Below are 18,879 nucleotides of genomic sequence, written 5' to 3'. Positions count from 1 at the left end.
ATCATGTTTCCGCACTCGTATCAAATTTATGAATTTATGTAATTATACGATTACATGTGGCAGGTGGGAAGCTCAAAATGGGAGTCTCGAAGGTCCAGCTTCTGCATTAAGCTGTTCGTGCTGCCCCGTTGGTTCCACTTCCATGGCGATCTCATCACTAGGTTCTTCTGAGGGAAGAAGGTATTGGATCTCCTCGAACATATGAGGGAACAAGATGGCCAGCATGTCGTTGACTCTAGCGCCCGCACGTGGTAAGCATCTGAAAATAGCACATTGGGGTGAATCTTACTTGAAGATGAAGTCACCCTTTTGTACCTGCTTCTTCTTCCCTGAAGATTCGACGGTCTTCTTTCCGGCATCCATGGCGAAGGGTGTTAAGTTGAGTGTTCCAGCGGAATTGTCCTTAGTGTAGAGTGAGAGGCCTTGCCGAGCTGCTAGGTCGAGAATATTCTTCTCCACGGTATCTATTGAAGAGAAATTAGCAATGAAAAGTAAAATGACATCTTGGACTAGAAGGTAATACCCTCGGCGTAATAGCAAAACACTAGAAGGCAATACATTGAGAAGCAAGTAAATAGAACAGGTTGTTGTTCGATACATACCTTCCGTCGGCTTAGTCTGTCCCATACGATCGATTCGTGCAATAGCTGGGGTGGATCGGTAAGATGGTTGCAGAGCCCCAAACTAGAAGCGAGCCAACCTTGAACTTCGAAACCATGGTTGACTACACTTTCGACGAGGAACACACGGGAGGCACAAGTCACATTCAAGCCAGCATTGTCTTTCTCCCTGAAAAGGTGTCAAGGCAAAGGGTGAACAAGTATGCGCTAAGGGCATACCCGTGTAGTAGCAATACTTGTAGGGTAGGGTCTGTGCGGAATTTTTTAGCACCACTGTCTTTGCCTTTGCCTTTTGCGTGGTCGAGTCTTAAATATGGGATGCCTGCGAATCCGTCAGAACGCTAGCCAGGGCAGCCGAGAAAAACTCTGACCATTGCAGTTGAGGGCATGTTCTATGACTGAGAGAGAAGTTAGATCATTACAAAGGAGTAAAGCTTCGGAAAACTGACTCTGCAGTGAATCAGCCCAGGCCGAGAATACAATGCTCTTTGCACCTGGGTCGGTGCACTGGATATACAACAAGTGTCTGACCAGTGCCTGTATTTTGCTGCCGTAACTTCCATTTGACTCCATGGTCTGTATCTCATCAAAGATTGTAGGGTCTAGTGGTGCATAACAGATAAGCCACAAGCCAAATAACTGGACGTGTCCTTACCTATCGTGTTGTATTGGATTTCTCTTCGAGACACCGGGGCGGGCTCATTGTTCACCATGACGGGTTTAGCAGGGGCAGGCTTATCTGCTTCGACTGTGAAACGCTGCAATTGATCGAGGTTGATAATGACGCTAGAAACGCAGTTGGTCATGATGTATTGTTGGCAGGCAAGGGACGCACCGGCAAACCGGGCAAGCTCTTCCTGTTTTGCGATTGACCCAAGCCTTCATACATCCCTAAATGTGTGTCGGGAAATGTTCATGACGAAAATGATGACCGAACTTACCTCACAGAAAACATGCGCGCTGGATGAGTGCTGCGTTGGTCCGCATTCCTGAAACTCTAAAACACAGTCGACTTACCATTGTGTAATGAATCCTCGCTTAAACTCGCATCTACAAAGAATGCAAGCCTCATCATCCTCGTCAGTGATTCCCTCTTCTTTGTTTTTTGCTAGATGGTCCAAGTACCGCTGACGCGCGCGGGATGTGTTGATTTTGCCTTCCAATTCCATTCGCTCAGCGGCGCATTCCTCCATAGCCAATACAACGGTACCCTCCCATAGGGCTTCTGTGACAGTATCAGAAATCTCCTGCAGTTGACGGAAATAACTATCGGTGTGTGTTTAATTAGTGTTGGTACCAATCAGCGTCAGTTGTGAGCTTACAGGATACGCTCGTTAAAGATCTTCCGCAGTTGACTCAAGTCAGCATCAAGCTTGTCCATGAGCGCCACTACATTCATAGTGAGCATGAAGTAGCCACAACATCAGGGGGACAAACCTTGCTGCGCGATCAAGGTCCGTAATGAGCTTGCGCCATCCTTGGCGATGACCTTCTCAGGGTCCTTCTCAGATGTGATGCGAGCTGCTACGGCACTCAGATCGACCATGATAGATCGGAGTGCTCTCCCAGAAAACTGGTCATGGAGATCTTTACGCTGTTCTGTGAGGTCTCTGTGCAAGATTTCATGTTGAGGTTGAACTTCGATATCCTCAGGAATCTCGAAATCTTCCGACATTGCCCGAGCAGCTGCTCTTGCGGCTGCTTTCGTTCGTCGGGCTTTGTGTTCCCGTGCATCATGCGCAGCAAGGAGCGTTCGTTCGGAAGAAATTGCCTCTCTACGATCCGCAAGCAGTGCGGCATATGCCTGCATATATATCTCGGCCTCGCCCTGAGTTTCCAATGTACGAGAGTACTCCTCCCCATCGGCCTGATCATTATTTACTGTCAACTTCTGAGTCAGCAAAGTGTGGATGCGAGTGCGCCACTCCCACAGAAGAGCGGTCTGTTCGTTCAATGCGAGCTCTATGATGTCATTGGCTTCGTCAAACTGGCCAGACTGGTGTCAGTATCGACACAAAGTGGAATACCCCAAGGAAGGGAGCTCACGAGATGCGTCGATTTGATTCCGCCTTTATCAAGAAGGGGAAGTGGAATTTGCAAGGACTGCTCGGTAACGCCTCGTCCAGTAGCGTCAGCACGCAGGAGGTTCATTACTTTGTTGGCACTCTCTTCCGTCGCTACGTGCCTTGTCAGTGGGAGCATAAGGAAAGCTGTTGGGAATTCGCACATTTCAGCAGATTTTTTCGCAGCATCTCGGCTGCAGCATACGAGGCATCTTCCTTATCTGACTGCGATGCACCTAGAACGTGATACACATCTCCCTGCAAAAATTTGACACGGTGCAAAACTATCAAACACTCTCGTAACCGCTGCTGCAGGGCCCGCCGCTTGATACTGTGCTCTTCGCCTGCGGGGGTCTTTGGAAGACCTCGGTCTTCAACGTCTTCAACGTCATCAATGTCCTCATCTACATCGGTGAGAGGTGACATTGCTCGTTTTCCTTTGCCCTTGTCTATCTTCGAAAAGTCCGGAAGGTTCTGCTGGCGAGATTCTCGGAGAGCTCGCGCTTCATTTTTCAGCGCTTCTCCTTTGACTTGGTGTTCTGCTATGGTGGTCTTTATGTCGTCGATTATGTCGTTTGCTTCTTGCTCTGCCATCGTGAGGAAATCCAAAGCACGTTGGTATCGATTAAGGTTCTGCTCGTTGTGTTGCTGGAGCTGGGCCAAGCGAACAAGGGTTTGAACCTGGAGGGATGAATCAATTCTTGCAAGCATGGATGACAAGAACGATGACGCTTGCCTTCGCCTTACGATCATCCATGAAATTACGCCAGTTCTGGTCTCTCATAGCCTGTCATCTATGAGCTCAACAGGTTAGGAAAGGGAGAAAAACACATGCCTCGAGAACGTCGCCGATGGTCTTGAGGGCACCAGGCTTATCACCTGGCCGCTGCAACTGTCCGACTTGAGGATGAGTACAGATACCACGAAGCTTTCTCAACACATTCCGCAGTAGAGTGGCATCAACCTGCCACCCTTCAGAAGCAGCAACTCCACGCGCGTCCAAACCCAGCTCAACCAATGCTGCCTCGAGATGGTGATCGTAAACCTTCGATACTATCATATTTTATCTCTCAGCGTGCATGTCATGACTTACATGGCGTTCGACTCTTCCTAGCTCGATACCAACCAGATATCTCCGCTGCTGCGGGATGGTTAATTCGTCCTTGACTGCGGACTTGAGTGTTCTGGTGTGCATTTAATAAGGACGCGCAAGGCTCCTTCATCAAGTCACTCACCGGATAGCATATCGTTGAAATAGATCAGCGAATTGGTTCTTGAATGCGTGCTTCATCAAGCGATTCCACATGCGGGTTGGACCGACGACATCGTCGACACGTAAGAACCTGTCACGGTGGTATCAGTTCATCATCAGAAAACGTCAGTCTATCTAACCTTAAAACACGAATGAGGTCAGAAACCTGAGTACGGGCTGGTGTTCCAGACACCGCAAACGACGATAGTCGAGGGACCAAAGACACCATCTCTCTGAAGGCCACAATCATCCAGTAATTCAATCACCAATAGAACAAGAGATCCTACTCGGATTTGCCGGTCCCCATCATTTGTACTTCATCCATAATCACTCTATACCACTCGCACATGACAAGGGGACTTCTAGGACGGTCAAGGTTTGAGTACTCTACTTGTGCACGACGAGGACGTTTGGGCGGTGCGCGGGCAACAGTCAAGTCTTGACGGAGCACATTGTATGTCGTGATGCAAATATCGAATGTGTTCACGTAGGAGCACCAATCAAGTATGTCGTCATCTTCATCATAAATCGCCCTCGCCTTCCCTTTCTTGGTCTTTTGAACTTTGAATCCGTTTTGTCCAGCTTGGTTCTTCTGTGCACTGTAACGTCGTTCTCGTTCGTCTTCGACATCGTCCAGGGTGATAGGCACGCTGACTTTGGACCAACCATCGTAAATGAGAACCTTGAGCCCTGGGGCATGAACAGCAAGCTCATCTGCCCATTGAGGTGCTAGTGCAGGGGGAGTGACGATGAGGGTAGTCTGTTACACGTCTATGTCAATCGGTCTTTCAAATGACGCATAGGGGCACTACCTTGATCTCCTTCACTTCGAGCTTAGCTTCAGCATCCCACCGTGTGTTGGTAGGATTGCGATCGGGTGCGGGGTTCAGCAGAATGAGAGAAATACACTCAATTGTCTTCCCGAGCCCTGCACTTCATCAATATGATACAAGTGAGGTCAATAGTATTGCGAGGTACCTGGCTCTTCTGCAAGTATTCCCCCTAGTGCAGCGTTATCTTCTACAGGAGAAGGGGTTACGATGCCGACGAGTGTATTAAAGAAGTGTTCCCGCCCCCCGAGAGAGATCTTGTCCCAAAATGGAGGCATGAGGAACCGGGACTGGGAAGAGTGTAGGGCATGACGCCGCCTTCCTGCGTTATTGTCTTCCCTTCGTGTAGGAGCATCCACTGGACACTACGCCGTTGGAAGGGTAAGAGCACTGGCAACAAGCCCTCAGGCTGGAGGGACTCGTATGTCACGCCTTGCGAAAGAGCGGGTGCTGGGCGAAGAATGCTGTAGAAGAATGGAATACTTGCGTCCCCTCTTGTATCATGTTCACTGTCGAATAGCGGGTGGTCAACCGATGTCAGGGCAAAAAGAGCAATCAGGCGTCTCTGTAATCCTTCGAGTTCGGAAACGCGCTTCTGGGAAATCTTCTTGGTGTCAAATGTTTCATACAATCTAGGCACAATAATGGACACGTTGAACTGTGCGCATAGTCGAAAAGGTAACTCCTCTGCAGGGTCGTAGCCACCCTCAGGAAGGGTGATCACACAAACGCTTGTCTCGATTTTCGCACGACCTAACGACTGAAAGGTGAAGAGTGCCTTGAGAAGATCACCATGCTGTTGCATGTCATCCTCTTCTTCTTCGTGTGCTTCTGGCCATGCAACTTGAGGAAGGAGGAAGAACCACCGCTCACTTTTCTCCTTGATTTCCTCAGGATAATGGTTTATGGGACAGTCTGGCTCGCTCGAAAGAGCTAACAAGCGCGTTTTGTAGTTCTGAACCCAGAACCTGCCAAGGTCAAATGTTTGAGGTTGAGAACGGTCAGGGCATAGCGCAGTAAATAGAGAAAGGAGATCATATTCCTCCTTAAGCCACCCAAGTTTCTTCGCTGCTTGGTCGGGCACGTAAGAGCCGTTGTCATCACCTTGGGCTGATTTCGTGTAACGCATTTCGAAAGAGTATGTGAAGGACTGGTAGAAACTGGTTTTCGAGATCAATTTTTGGTTCCTCGTAATGACGTTCTTCCCATATGCATGGGTACACCTGCTTGTAAGCTGGGTTTTGCCAGTTGTCTTCGCATCCATAGGAGCCGTCCAAGGATGGTTCTGAGTCTTCTGACTGATCGTCAGCATCCAATTCATCACCACCCTCGGCAACCCTCCTTCTCTTGCTCTTTACGGGTGATGCAGAAGCAGAGCGTCGTCGCTTGTTCCCCACGTGTTGTTCAACTTCGACATCAGCTTCCCGTACGCCTCCATCGACTTCAAGTGCTTCATCATGTACATCATGATCTCCTTCGTCTCCTCCATCGGCATTCTCTTCCTTCGGAGGTTTTAAAAGGGTAATTATTGTATTCAAGTTGATTGCAGGACGAAAGTTGTCAAAATCTGATGGTCTGAGCTGCTGCGAATCCCAGAAATACGACTGTTTGTGACGAGCAGACTCTGTATATTTTCCGCTGATAGTACGAATGTCCTCCATCCCAGAAAAATACTTGCATACGCGAGGATGGTGGTGGATCGTGGTTAAAAATGATGGCGTGACATGCGCGTGATAGACGGGGGGCCGTTGATACGCGGCTGTCACGTGATCCAAACGCATCCCTCGGAACCTAGTCCAGTTCTTTGCTGTTGTCAATGCGTGACTTTTCTTAATGTCCTTCCAGAATCCACTTGTCGTTTCCGTACGCGTTACAGATACACAAGGCTATCAGGATTTTAAGGTGTTTTAACGGGGTCATCGTTGAGTTTTCTTTGCTAGATACCACAAAAAAAATACTCTCTAAGAGTCTCCCACTGCTCACACGTTCACGTCTAGTCACGCTTTCATCACTTGCGTTGTCGTCTGCTGCTGGACGGCTGAGCTTCTCATATTACAACCAATTGTCTTGTTCTCGCGGATCGTCTCTGGTGCATGGTGTTCCACGATGCGCTCGATCATCCTCCCCCCCACAGACGAATTGTGTAGAATCATTCGGCTTTTCTTTGCGCGCCATCTTCAGTGATTTGAACATTGTTTGCGTTTGCCATTACCTTGGGACACACTCGATTCTACATTTTGCATTTGTGTGCTAACTGAGTGGTATGATGAGTAGCAATCAACACAAGACATTGTAAGACTTGCTGCATGTCCGCTTCAACCTTTCGCTGAAAACTCATCATGGCGTCGTTATTCTTCCACTAATCCTGATTGGTAATCTCAATCATACCAGCATCTATCATACCGAAGCATTGTACACAGTGCAGCATGACTTCAACCTCTTCAGCCGAACTCCATCCACAGTCCCCATATCCCACTCATTCTATCCACCACTCAGTCCGCCACTCAGCTCATCCTCGATCCTCATCATTTTGCTCCATCGCACCATCATGCCTGGTAGCTTAGAAACCCAATATATCAGGCTTGAAGGTGAGTCCCTCCATATTACCTTCGTGTCTATTCCATGGTCCTCACTCTCTATCTACAGTCATCAATGGAAAGAATCTTCGTCCTGCGGGCGTATTCCCGCTGGCTTCTACATATCCATCAATGTAAACTCTTGTAGACGTTGGAAATCGGCCATCAGTGTCTTATCATCTGATGAATCTGTAGTGTGGGGGGATTCTGTAACTCTGTAAAGTCCATGTAGACTTTTTGACACGATGGGAGAACTGACCTTTAGTTCATAGATCATCACATGCCTCACCTGCGTTATCAGTGGAGATCAGGGCATCCTATGAACTTGGTCGAATGCTGGGCGGTGGAGAGGTCATCGGGGAACTTCAAATGTCGTGGGATGAGTTAATCGATCATGGAGGTAAGCCATTTGGCGTGTGACTTGCTCCTCATTCATGCGCATATACTAATATCTCGTAGATTTATCCTTCCCACACGTGCGCGGTGTCCAACCTTTCCTCGCACTGAAGGCCGCCGTTGTACATGCTTGCGACAATCAAAATGGCGCACTGTCCTGATGCGAGTGACGCTGCTCTCTGTCCCGTTAGCTTTTGCTGACAGAACACCCACTATAGTCACTCGTAGACTGCAGGGTTTCTCAAGGACACAGATGCGGGCCACGCAAGACTTGCCAATTACATAGCAAGCGCGAATGTCTCTCACTTGAACGCTGCTGTAGAACATTTTCAGTTGGTTCTGGACCAGCGTCCTGTCAGCCATCCAGACCACGCGGCAGCTCTCACCAACCTTGCGTATGCGCGCTTTCAAGGATATATCCGAAATGACCTTCAAGATATAGATTCCATCACTTCCCTCTTCCGCGACGCCCTTGCATTGCGTTCGCAGCGCCATCCCGATCGTCCCTATTCTCTATATAATCTCACCCTAGCCCTGACTTGGTACCACAACAAGAAAAGTACTGCTGCCGACATCCGTGAAGCCGCCCAACTTTATCATGAACTACTTCCTCTCTGTTCAGAGGGCACCTGCCTTCATAGCATCGCGGCAGGGGCAAACGGTGTTGGTTATGTGATCGAGGAATACAACGATCTTCTAATAAACGCCTCTGATGAAGACATCCACTTTGGACAAGTCATCCTCGAGCTCTGTCCTTTGGGCCATGAACTCCGTCCGAGAACACTTGACAGTCTTTCATGGGCTCTCAGATCACGCTTTAGACAGCATGGCAGCATCGATGATCTCAACACGAGCATACAACTCGGTCGTGATGCCATGTCTCTGTGTCCCGAGCGACATGCTGACCGTGATTTCTACCTGGACAACTTGGCCTTATCACTTGTGTCCCGCTTCCATCACCAAGGCAAACCTAGCGACCTCAATGAGGCCATCTCTTTGTATGAAGAAGCGCTGTGCCTGTGCCCTGTTGGGCACGAATCTCGTGATTACTCGTTGGACAGCCTAGGGAGCGCCTGCTTCACCTGTTTCTTTAAACGCGGCGATACTGATGCCCTCACCCGAGCTATCAACCTCTATCGCGAGGTACTGATGTTGCGCCCACCTGGGCATCCACGTCGTGACATCACGCTTTGCAACCTTGCCCTCGCGCTCCAAACGAGATATGAGAAATTGCATCTCAAGGAGGATCTTAACGAGGCCATTGATCTGTATCGCGAATCCCTTCGGTTAATGTGGCATGACCATTCAGAGCGCCATGTAACCATTTACGGTTTGAGCTCAGTGCTCTGCTCTCGTTTCACGCAAACTCAGGAGAATGAAGATGTTGAGGAGGCTATTACTCTTTGCCAAGGATTATTGGCGGCTCTGTCTCCACTGCACCCGGACAGGTATCTCAGCTACATGGGGCTGCAGGAGGTTTATTTGTCTCGTTACCAGATTCTACATGACCATGCTGATTTGTCGCTCGCTATGGAGAACTTCAGACTCGCATCAAGATACCCTACTCAAGGATTTCGAGAACGCATTATAACAGCCCAGAACTGGGTCACCGCAGCAGAGCAGTATAGTCATACATCTGCACCGGAGGCCTATGACACATGTTTCGACCTTGGCGATTATTTGGCAACACGATCGTTGGCAACTTCACAGTGTTAAGCTGCCGCTTCCTTCCATTATACCAGAACACTCCCTGTAGATGCAGCATCATGTCCCATCTGCTGCCACAATCTACGACACGCAGTAGAATTCGTGGAGCACGGCTGTGACCAGCAATGGTCACTGGCATCTCGACTCAGGACACCAGTTGAAGACCTTGAATCAGCAAATCCGACACTAGTGCACAATTATTTGGAACTGAGCAAGCACGTTTCCAATGCTGCCCAGAGTTCTGCGACTATCACCGACAGAGCTGCTGCTAATCGGGCAGCTACAGAGTATAGGAGACTTACGGAGCAGTGGGCAGCTGCAGTAGTTGAGATACGTGATCTTCGGGCATTCTCGCGGTCCCTGCTTCCACCTTTGTACGAAAACTTGCAAGCGGCAGTACGTCAGGATCCGGTCATCATCTTCATTGCAAGTCGATACTCGCGCATCGTCATCATCGTCCCAACGTCAGGAGACCCCGTCATGTTCCCTTACCGTCTGTCACTCTCGCAGAGCTGACCAATCTCAAGGATCGCTTCGTTAGGGTAATACGACACGCATCTATCATGGGCCCAAAAGTGCCGCGGAACGATCTAATAGTCCTTTTGCGGGCAGTACGGGGCGAGATCATGCTGCCCATCGTCAATGTCCTCCAGCATGATCCGAAATTAGAATTCCACTCTCGAATCTGGCTGTGTCCAACTGCAGCATTCACGTCTATTCCTCTCCACGCAGTTCACCCCTTTAAAACGAAGGCAGATGGCTCTAAGGAGCCATGCCTGGAAGATATCTACGTCTGCTCTCACATGCCGACACTTTCGGCCCTGGTCAGATCTAGACAGATGATGAAGAAACGTGTCACTCCATCCTTCGTGACAATCGGACGGGGTAAACTGGGTGCAGGGAAAGGCAAGGAACTCCTGGCTGTCGACAGCGGGCTCGAGCTTGTCTATAGGCTCGTCCCTGCGACAGCCAACCGGACCACTATTTCAGGCGACGCAGCCACACGAGCAGGTGCACTCGAAGCTTTGCGGCGGGACACCTGGGTGCACCTTGCTCGTCATGGCAAGCAAGACCTTGCGCAGCCTTATAATTCGCATTTCGTCATGAAAGATAAACATCTGATGTTTCTCGATATCATCGACATAGACATTCTGTACGCCGAGTTCGCGTTCTTATCAGTATGTTGTACCACCGTCGGCGATGATGAGACGCCAGACGAAGTGATTCACCTCGTAGCCGGTCTTCAGTTTTCAGGGTTCAAGAGCATCATTGGCACGCTGCGGGAGGTCGACGATTCTGTCGCGAAACACGTCGTTGAAGCTTTCTACAAATATATGTTCAATCTGAAGGAGGGCCTGTACGAAGGCGGCCTGGGCACTCAGCTGTGCTATGCACGCTCTGAAGACAAAAATGCCACTTGAGCAGAGGATGGTTTTTATTCATATTGGCGTGTTGTATTACTGTCGTCTGGTACATATTCACAAGTTGTTGATCTGCGATCCCCTTTCATGATATCCTGTTGTAAAAATGACCCTGATATATTCTTACGCTCTAGCTATCTCGTTTTCGTATACTCTGCCGTGTTTTTGTCTACTAGAATATTCACGAAAATTCTTGTGTACTCAACTCGTTTGCAGTCTCGTCTTCTGCTCGAGAACTTAGGTAGTATGAGCCGGGCCAGTCAAACTGACTCGCGCCTTCCAGTCATACAATGTATCCTTCAAGCTTCATGCGTCCAAGTCCTTCTGCACCATGGAACGTCGACTAACCACTGCCAATGTAATCAATTCCAAGTTAGAAGCAGGGCTCATCCAACTCATCCATGCAAAGCATGTACGCCCGTCGAAGTCGGTAGTTTCATCCATCCCGAATTCATGTCTCAGGCAGCCATCATGCATATTCTTACGTGCAATGGTTTTTAAAATCAAATCTTGTGGGGTAATGTTCCCTATCATAAGTCTAGGAGACCTCTGCGTCACGCTCCTCATCTCTACCAAGTCCACAGAAGGTCGAGCTTCAAGAGTTGAGACAGAAAAGGGTAAAAGTATGACTTGCTCATGCATAGGAAATGTGAGTGTCATAGCAGGGATGGTAGATTTGGAAACACAACGGGCCATTTTGCGAGGTCAGCTTTCGAGTGAAGGTAAGAGACAAGAGAAGACTCATGCGCACTGAGGGGTCAACTTCTCGTACCGCCTGACTTCAGCCACAACTACGGAGGTTATCAGCAGGCCTTGAATCATAGAAGACTTCTGGGTCTAGTTACCAGTCACTGGGCGAAACAGTGCGAGGAACATGATGGTCGATAACGGGATTAAATACCGGCACAGCCTGGATAGGTAAGTCTGATGAAAAAGAAGTCATATTCGGGGATCTGCGATGAAACTATGGACACTCACTGGGCGAGAATAGTCAGATTATTTGTATGTCCGATCTGCAGCTTGCTGATTTTTTAACTAAATAATTGATCGTAGAAGGGAAGGATCAGTGCCCACCGAAACACCACTATCTCGCGTGTTTGAAATAACACACGTCGGGCGCCAAATCCCTCGTGGATGGTTCCGTGTAAGAATCATCCCAGGAAGATAGAGGCTCTGCGGCAACTTCCAGTTCCGTATACGAGGTAAAGACTCAAGTAAATGGGTACATCTTCTCCTGCGATTGAGATTACGGGAATGCCCACCGGGGAAAACAAGTGATGGATCTCAGATCGCCGAACCTGAAATGACTCATCGTAAAGCAGTGGAGTCAAGACAAGACGACAAGGGATGAACGGGCCAGGCGAAATACGAATTGTGAAATCCATTTCTGCAGCACGTCGAGAATGCGGGTGAATTGGCCTGTGGCAAGCTATGTTCGAGCGACACACGGGGGAAGGATGGAACTGGAGGAAATTTTATCAAACCTGATCATGCTCAATTGGTCCCTTCCAAGTCAATAAGACCTAATTATAGCTTCAATCGTTGAGCTCGAACCGTAAGAGCACGTAGTACAACAGGACAAGAAACTACGGAAAATCCTGAGCATAAGAGATGTACTGAGGGTTGACAATGCTGTCGAATGGTATAGATATGTAGAAAAATTTGCTGTACAGAGATATGCCTGCGGTGAACTTTGAGATTTTTGGGGCAGAAATAGAGTGAATACCACTATATGAATAGCGAGATCAGGTGCTGAGTGATCTACCCGGATCAATTCTCCAAGCTACGACACAATAACACTTGTCGTAACGAGTGACGATGAATTGAGAAGAGTAGTATGGTGGACCAGTGGTAATGACGAGGCGGTGAGTATGGTGGTCAAAGTAAGAATGAGAACAGGGTCGATAAGAACGCGCGAGTTGACAGAGTTGACCGGGATCTTTGAATTTCTAAGATAGTATCAGGGACTTCCTTTGCAATAGCGCGTTTGGGTTCGAACGTTCAACTTCATCACACCTTCGGCAAACACCGGTGGCACCACAGGCCATCTCCAACTCCCTCGCCTGGTCTAGATATCGTCGCATAGCTCTTAGCATCAAGTCTTTTTGGAATCTAACTGTACACCCCGCTCTGCTGAGTTGTTTCGAAGCTTGGGTATCGGTTTTCTTGCGGCGCATTCAGCTTCACTTGTCATGTACCGTCCCTGGTATTTCCACAATACTTTCGATCATCTGGGACTGTCAGCTTATAATCGGACGAGTCGTATAGAGTTTTCTTTGCGGCGCTGTCTCAAAATCCACAGGTTTGAATATAGTCCAGGAGCAGCAATCAACATAAGACACTCTGAGCATGTCCCCTTCAACCTTGGCAGGCCACTTTCCCTTAAGACTAATTATGGCACTATGCCGTGCTACTCCTGGCAATTGGTGATCTCGATTCCCAGCGCTTAGTGCAATCATATCAGCGTCTACCTCTTCTCCTTCTCGACCGATCTCTATCCGCGGTTCCCACATCCATACTTTAGTCTTCCCCTCCCACTCATTCCGCCCACCACCTAGCCTATCCTCGATCCTCATTATTTTACTCCAAGCACCATCATGCCTCGCTCCAGACGCCGATATATCAGACTTGAAGGCGAGTCCCTCCACATTACCTTTCTATCTGTTTCATGATCCTTACACTCTATCTACAGTCGTCGACGGAAAGAATCTTCGGGTCCCCTCCTGCCGCAGCCCTGTTGGCGTCTACATATCCATCAATGTCAACTCATGGAGACGCTGGAAATCGACCATCAGTGTCTTATCATCTGATGAATCTGTAACGTGGGAGAATACTGTAACTCTGTAAAGTCCATGCAGACTTTCTGCCTCAATGCGAGAACTGATTATCGGTTTATAGATCATCACATGCATCACCTGCGTTGTCAATGGAGATCAGGGCGTCCTATGAACTTGGTCGAATGCTAGGCGCTGGAGAGGTCATCGGGAAACTTGAAATATCGTGGGATGAGCTACTCGATCATGGAGATGAGCCATTCGGTGAGTCACTTGCTCCTCGTTCATGCACATGTACCAACATATCGTAGATCTATCCTTCCCACCTGTGTATGGAGTCCACCCTTCCCTTACGCTGAAGGCTGCCGTTGTACACACTTGCGACAGTCAAAATGGTGTATTGTCTCGTGTAAGTGACACTGCCCTCTGACCTGTTAGCTTTTGCTGACAGAACACCAACCATAGTCCCTCGTAGAACCCAAGATTGCTCGAGACACAGATGCGGGCCACGCACATCTTTCCAAATACGTGACGAACAAAGCAGTCTCTCACCTGAACCATGCTATGCAGCGTTTTCAGTTGGTTTTGGACCAGTGTCCAGTCAGCCATCCAGAACACACAACAGCTCTCACCAACCTTGCGTGGACCCGCCTCATAGGCTTCCTTCGAAATGATATTCAAGACATTGATACTACTACTTCTCTCTTTCGCAAAGCCCTTGCATTGCGTCCTCAGTACCATCCTGATTATTCCTTATCTTTGTATAATCTTGCAATAGCGCTGACTTGGCGCCACCACAAGAAACGTTCTGCTGCCGACATCCGCGAAGCCGCCCAACTCTATCATGAGTTACTACCTCTCTGTACAGAAGGCACCTACCTTCGTAGGATCGTGATCGACGGATGCGATGGTCTTCCAATAGATGCATCCGATGAAGGCATCCACCTTCGAAGAGTCGTCCTCGAGCTCTGTCCTCTGGGCCATCAACATCGTCCAAGAGCACTCGACGGACTTTCATCGACTCTCGGGTTACGCTTTAGACAGCACGGTAGCATTGATGATCTTGACACGAGCATACAACTCGGTCGTGAAGTCGTGTCTCTGTGCCCTGAGGGACATGCTGGCTGTGAAGACTACCTGACCAACTTGGCCATCTCACTCGAGTGTCGCTTTGATCACCAAGGCAAACCTAATGACCTCGATGAGGCCATCTCTTTGTACGAGGAAGTGTTGCACCTTTGCCCTGCTGGCCACGAATATCGTGACAAGTCGCTAGACGACCTAGGGGCTGCCCTTGTCACTCGTTTCTGCAATCGCAACGACATTGATGACATCACCCGAGCTATCAGCCTCCATCGCGAGGCACTGACATTACGCCTACCTGGGCATCCATATCGTGACACCACGCTTAATAACCTTGCCCTCGCACTCCAGAAGAGATATTACAAATTGCATGTCAGTGAGGATCTTAATGAGGCCATTGATCGGTATCGCGAATCCCTTCGGGTAACGCAACATGACGATCCAGATCGCCATAGAACTCTTTACAATTTGAGCGAGGTACTCTGCTCTCGTTTCATGCAAACTCAGGAGAATGAAGTTGTGGAGGAAGCCATTACTCTTTGCCAAGAATCATTGGCGGCTCTGTCTTCACTGCACCCCGACAGGCATTTCGGCTACATGCGGCTGAAGGAGGCCTATTTGTCTCGTTACCAGATTCTACGTGACCCTGCTGATTTATCGCTTGCAGTGGAGAACTTCAGACTCGCATCAAGACATCCTACTCAAGGATTTCCAGAACGCATCATTCAGGCATATTATTGGACTGTTGTATTGGAGCAGCATGGTCATGGATCCGCTCTGGAGGCCTACTCAACATTTTTCGAGCTTCTGGATGCTCATTTGTCAACACGATCGTCGGCAACTTCACGGCGCGAAGCTGCCGCTGCCTTCCGTTATGCTAGATTGCTGCCTGTAGATGCGGCATCATGTGCCATACACCATGAAAATCCACAACACGCAGTGGAACTCTTGGAGCAGGGCCGTGGCCAGCAATGGTCGCTGGCCTCTCGACTCAAGACTCCAGTTGAAGACCTCGAGTCAGCAAATCCGACACTGGCCCACAATTATTTGGAGCTGAGCAAGCGTGTGTCCAATGCCGCCCAAAGTTCTGCGACCATCACCGACAGAGCTGCTGCTGATCGGGAAGCAACAGAGTATAGGAGACTTACAAGACAATGGGAAGCTGTAGTAGCTGAGATACGTAATCTTCAGGGGTTCTTGCGATTCCTACTCCCACCTTCGTATGAAGACCTGCAAGCGGCAGCGCGCCAGGGCCCAGTCATCATCCTCATTGCAAGTCAATACTCGTGCAGCGCTATCATCGTCCCAACGTCAGGAGACCCCCATCATGTTCCCTTGCTGTCTGTTACTCTCGCAGATCTGACCAATCTCAAAGATCGTTTCGCCAGGGCCATACGACAGGCATCTCGGATGAATCCAAGGGAGTCGAGGACGGATCTAATAGTACTATCGCGGATAATATGGGACGAGATTATGCTACCCATCGTCAACGTACTCGAGCACGTCCTGAAACTAAAGCACCGCTCTCGAATCTGGCTGTGTCCAACTGCAGCTTTCACGTCCATTCCTCTCCACGCAGCTAACCCCTTTCTAACAAAGGCAGATCGCTCTGGGAAGGAGCCATGCCTGGAAGATCTCTACATCTGCTCTTACACGCCGACACTTTCTGCTCTGGTCAGATCTAGACAGTTGATGAAGAAGCGTGTGTCTCCATCCTTCGTGACAATCGGACAAGGTCAGCCGGGTGCAGGGAAAGGCAAGGAACTCTTGGCTGTCGACAGCGAGCTTGAGCTTGTCCATAAGCTCATCCCTGCGACTGCCAACCGCACCACTATTTCAGGCGACGCAGCCACACGAGCAGGTGCACTCGAAGCTTTGCAGCAGAACACCTGGGTGCACCTGGCGTGTCATGGCAAGCAGGACCGTATGCAGCCTTATGATTCGCATTTCGTCATGAGAGACGAACACTTGACGTTGCTCGATATCATGGAGAGAGACATTCCGCACGCTGAATTCGCGTTCTTATCTGCTTGTCATACCGCCGTCGGCGATGAAGAGACGCCCGACGAAGTGATTCATCTTGCAGCTGGACTCCAGTTTTCGGGGTTCAAGAGCGTCGTTGGCACGCTGTGGGAGGTCGACGATTCTGTCGCGAAACACGTCGTTGAAGCTTTCTACAAATATATGTTCAAAGACCTTAAAGATGGTGCTGTTATGGACTGTACGAAGGCGGCCTGGGCACTCAACTGTGCTACACATGCCGTGAAGACGAAAGTGCCGCTCGAGCAGAGGATGGTTTTTTATTCATATTGGTGTATAATTCTATCGTATGCCTTTCACCCTGGTCTCTAGTACAAGTTGTTGATCTTTCATCCCGTTGGTGTACCTGGCCCATTCTTTGATACTTGCTTTGCTTTGCATTCCCTCTCGTGCCATCGTTTACTCTTAGAAGCGTCTTTTGTAACTTAATACATTGTTCGAGCATTTGAAGTAAGTCCTTCATACATGTTGTCACTGAGGGAAACGTGTCAGGATGCAGGGAGAGCACTAGTCCGTGTCGCTGGTCTCAAGTTCTTTGATCGTTGGCTTGATCTGCACGCTGGTTCAGCCATAATTTCGAACGAATGTCTCTTTCTTCTATTTGATGGGCCTCGGGAGACTACTACACCACTGTCGCTTGATTGCGGAAGTTCTTCTCCACGAGCTCCAAATTCAGTGTTTCTGATCATGAAATCCTGATGGCATCATTCTGTCTGAAACAACTACCGTAAGACGCAGCAAGATCAAATAGCATCATTACTGACCGTGATGACTAGTGTGCCTTGATCGACGGTGCGAAACAACACGGTGATAAGCCCGAGATCATGTGTGAAGTGCTCGCCACAAGAGAGATGTAGCTTGACGTCTGAGTGGCATGTCTGCCACCCTTATCGACGCCGTTCATGGAGGAAAACCTGACATTGGCATTGAGCAAGATACACGCACATCAATGGGAAGTGAAACTGACCAAGGAATTGGAGTTTTGGAGCTACCCTTCAATTTTCGACTGAATTTCCCGTGTCACAAAAACAATCTCATCTACAAAACCCCCGTGTATTTCCTGCATTTGATTCATAGGATACAAAAAAGGGGTGCGACAACGAACGTGAGCAGTGATGGCGCCAACTATGAACCGTCTGTTCGATAGTCGATCTTTCATGCAGTCCTCCCCATGATAATTCGCAGTGGTTGTAACCTTCAAAGGACTACAAATTGCAGCTAGATAGGCAAATGAAGGAGCACCGACTGAATGTATACATAATCCGGCCTTAAATAACAATCAATGTCAGGAAGGGATCGAGCTCGATTCCAAGTCGCACCAATAATAATGGCAATGTGACATCATTCTATACACTGGTTTGTAGCGGGATAGACTTCGACCAAAGGGGGTTAGCACACAACACCTGTGAGGAGGTACCAAATCAACGTACCTTTGAACCACAAAAAGGGTGGTTTCTAATTTCAATTGCATCAGAAGAAGACTAATCCGATGTTGACTGATCTGATGAGTTATTGCAACCCAAACATTAGGTCAGGGTATCAGGCCTAAGAAAGGACTGATCGCATATCGTACGGACTAACATATCCTTGACTTCATCTACAAGGTTTTGTGCTGGGCACAAGCTAGAAATATAATCTTAATGTGTCCTCCATCGTATGTTAGTTTACCTATATACAAATTCCGTTAGGAATGGGATAGTGGGCCAAATAATGGTGTGCGAACCTTCACCGGGACTCCGAGTCCGTCTGGGACACAACACTGACAGTAACTTATGTAGTACTTGGTTGGTGACTTCAAGAACTTCATCGATCATAGGCCGCTTCGGCAAACACCGAAAGCAAATACTAAGATAACGCGATTAATACACCGGTGCGTAAGTTAGATTTCTATGATTTGTACCTATCTTGTTGATTTTCATTGGGTCACTGAGCAACGTCCTAGTCTCAGACATCGAGTTGAAATTATCTACTCCAGATGCAATCCAGATCTGCAAAAATTCTTTACTGAAAACCTTCGAAAATATTCTCTCTCCGTCGTCCGATGACCGAGACTCTGTTCGAACTTCGCGAACCATCATTGAAAGGGAGAACTTCATATCATTTTGTGCGATACACCT

At 48.7% G+C, this 18,879-nt stretch overlaps 3 protein-coding genes across 3 annotated transcripts; 2 read left to right on the top strand and 1 right to left on the bottom strand.

Annotated features, from left to right (window-relative positions):
- Positions 1–42: 42 nt before the first annotated feature.
- Positions 43–6,477, bottom strand: BJ212DRAFT_1353585 (SNF2 family N-terminal domain-containing protein). The gene is made up of 26 exons (XM_041335594.1): positions 5,964–6,477; positions 5,079–5,875; positions 4,914–5,055; positions 4,748–4,863; positions 4,223–4,695; positions 4,076–4,168; positions 3,919–4,026; positions 3,777–3,867; positions 3,519–3,728; positions 3,420–3,470; positions 2,848–3,364; positions 2,667–2,797; positions 2,058–2,607; positions 1,943–2,009; positions 1,638–1,886; positions 1,562–1,580; positions 1,456–1,511; positions 1,276–1,406; positions 1,070–1,222; positions 992–1,018; positions 840–942; positions 701–789; positions 603–647; positions 524–544; positions 290–464; positions 43–235 (listed from the first exon to the last, which is right to left on the bottom strand). The coding sequence occupies exons 1-26, from the start codon at positions 6,424–6,426 to the stop codon at positions 73–75; spliced, it is 5,040 nt and encodes a 1,679-aa protein (XP_041193397.1). The 5' UTR covers positions 6,427–6,477; the 3' UTR covers positions 43–72.
- A 779-nt stretch (positions 6,478–7,256) lies between these two features.
- BJ212DRAFT_1576983 (CHAT domain-containing protein) lies at positions 7,257–11,047 on the top strand. Its single transcript, XM_041342183.1, has 6 exons — positions 7,257–7,558; positions 7,614–7,741; positions 7,801–7,859; positions 7,966–9,431; positions 9,480–9,840; positions 9,876–11,047. Exons 1-6 carry the CDS (start codon positions 7,314–7,316, stop codon positions 10,863–10,865), a joined length of 3,249 nt encoding a protein of 1,082 aa, XP_041193396.1. The 5' UTR covers positions 7,257–7,313; the 3' UTR covers positions 10,866–11,047.
- A 2,365-nt stretch (positions 11,048–13,412) lies between these two features.
- On the top strand, positions 13,413–17,248 carry BJ212DRAFT_1430362 (CHAT domain-containing protein). Its single transcript, XM_041337686.1, has 5 exons — positions 13,413–13,499; positions 13,558–13,708; positions 13,764–13,903; positions 13,951–14,048; positions 14,105–17,248. The coding sequence occupies exons 1-5, from the start codon at positions 13,463–13,465 to the stop codon at positions 17,072–17,074; spliced, it is 3,396 nt and encodes a 1,131-aa protein (XP_041193395.1). The 5' UTR covers positions 13,413–13,462; the 3' UTR covers positions 17,075–17,248.
- The last annotated feature ends 1,631 nt before the right edge of the window (positions 17,249–18,879 follow it).

This window comes from Suillus subaureus, assembly GCF_016647635.1.
Source record: "Suillus subaureus strain MN1 chromosome Unknown BJ212scaffold_15, whole genome shotgun sequence".
Classification (NCBI taxonomy): Eukaryota; Fungi; Basidiomycota; class Agaricomycetes; order Boletales; family Suillaceae; genus Suillus; species Suillus subaureus.
This window is presented reverse-complemented; position numbering and strand designations above follow the sequence as displayed.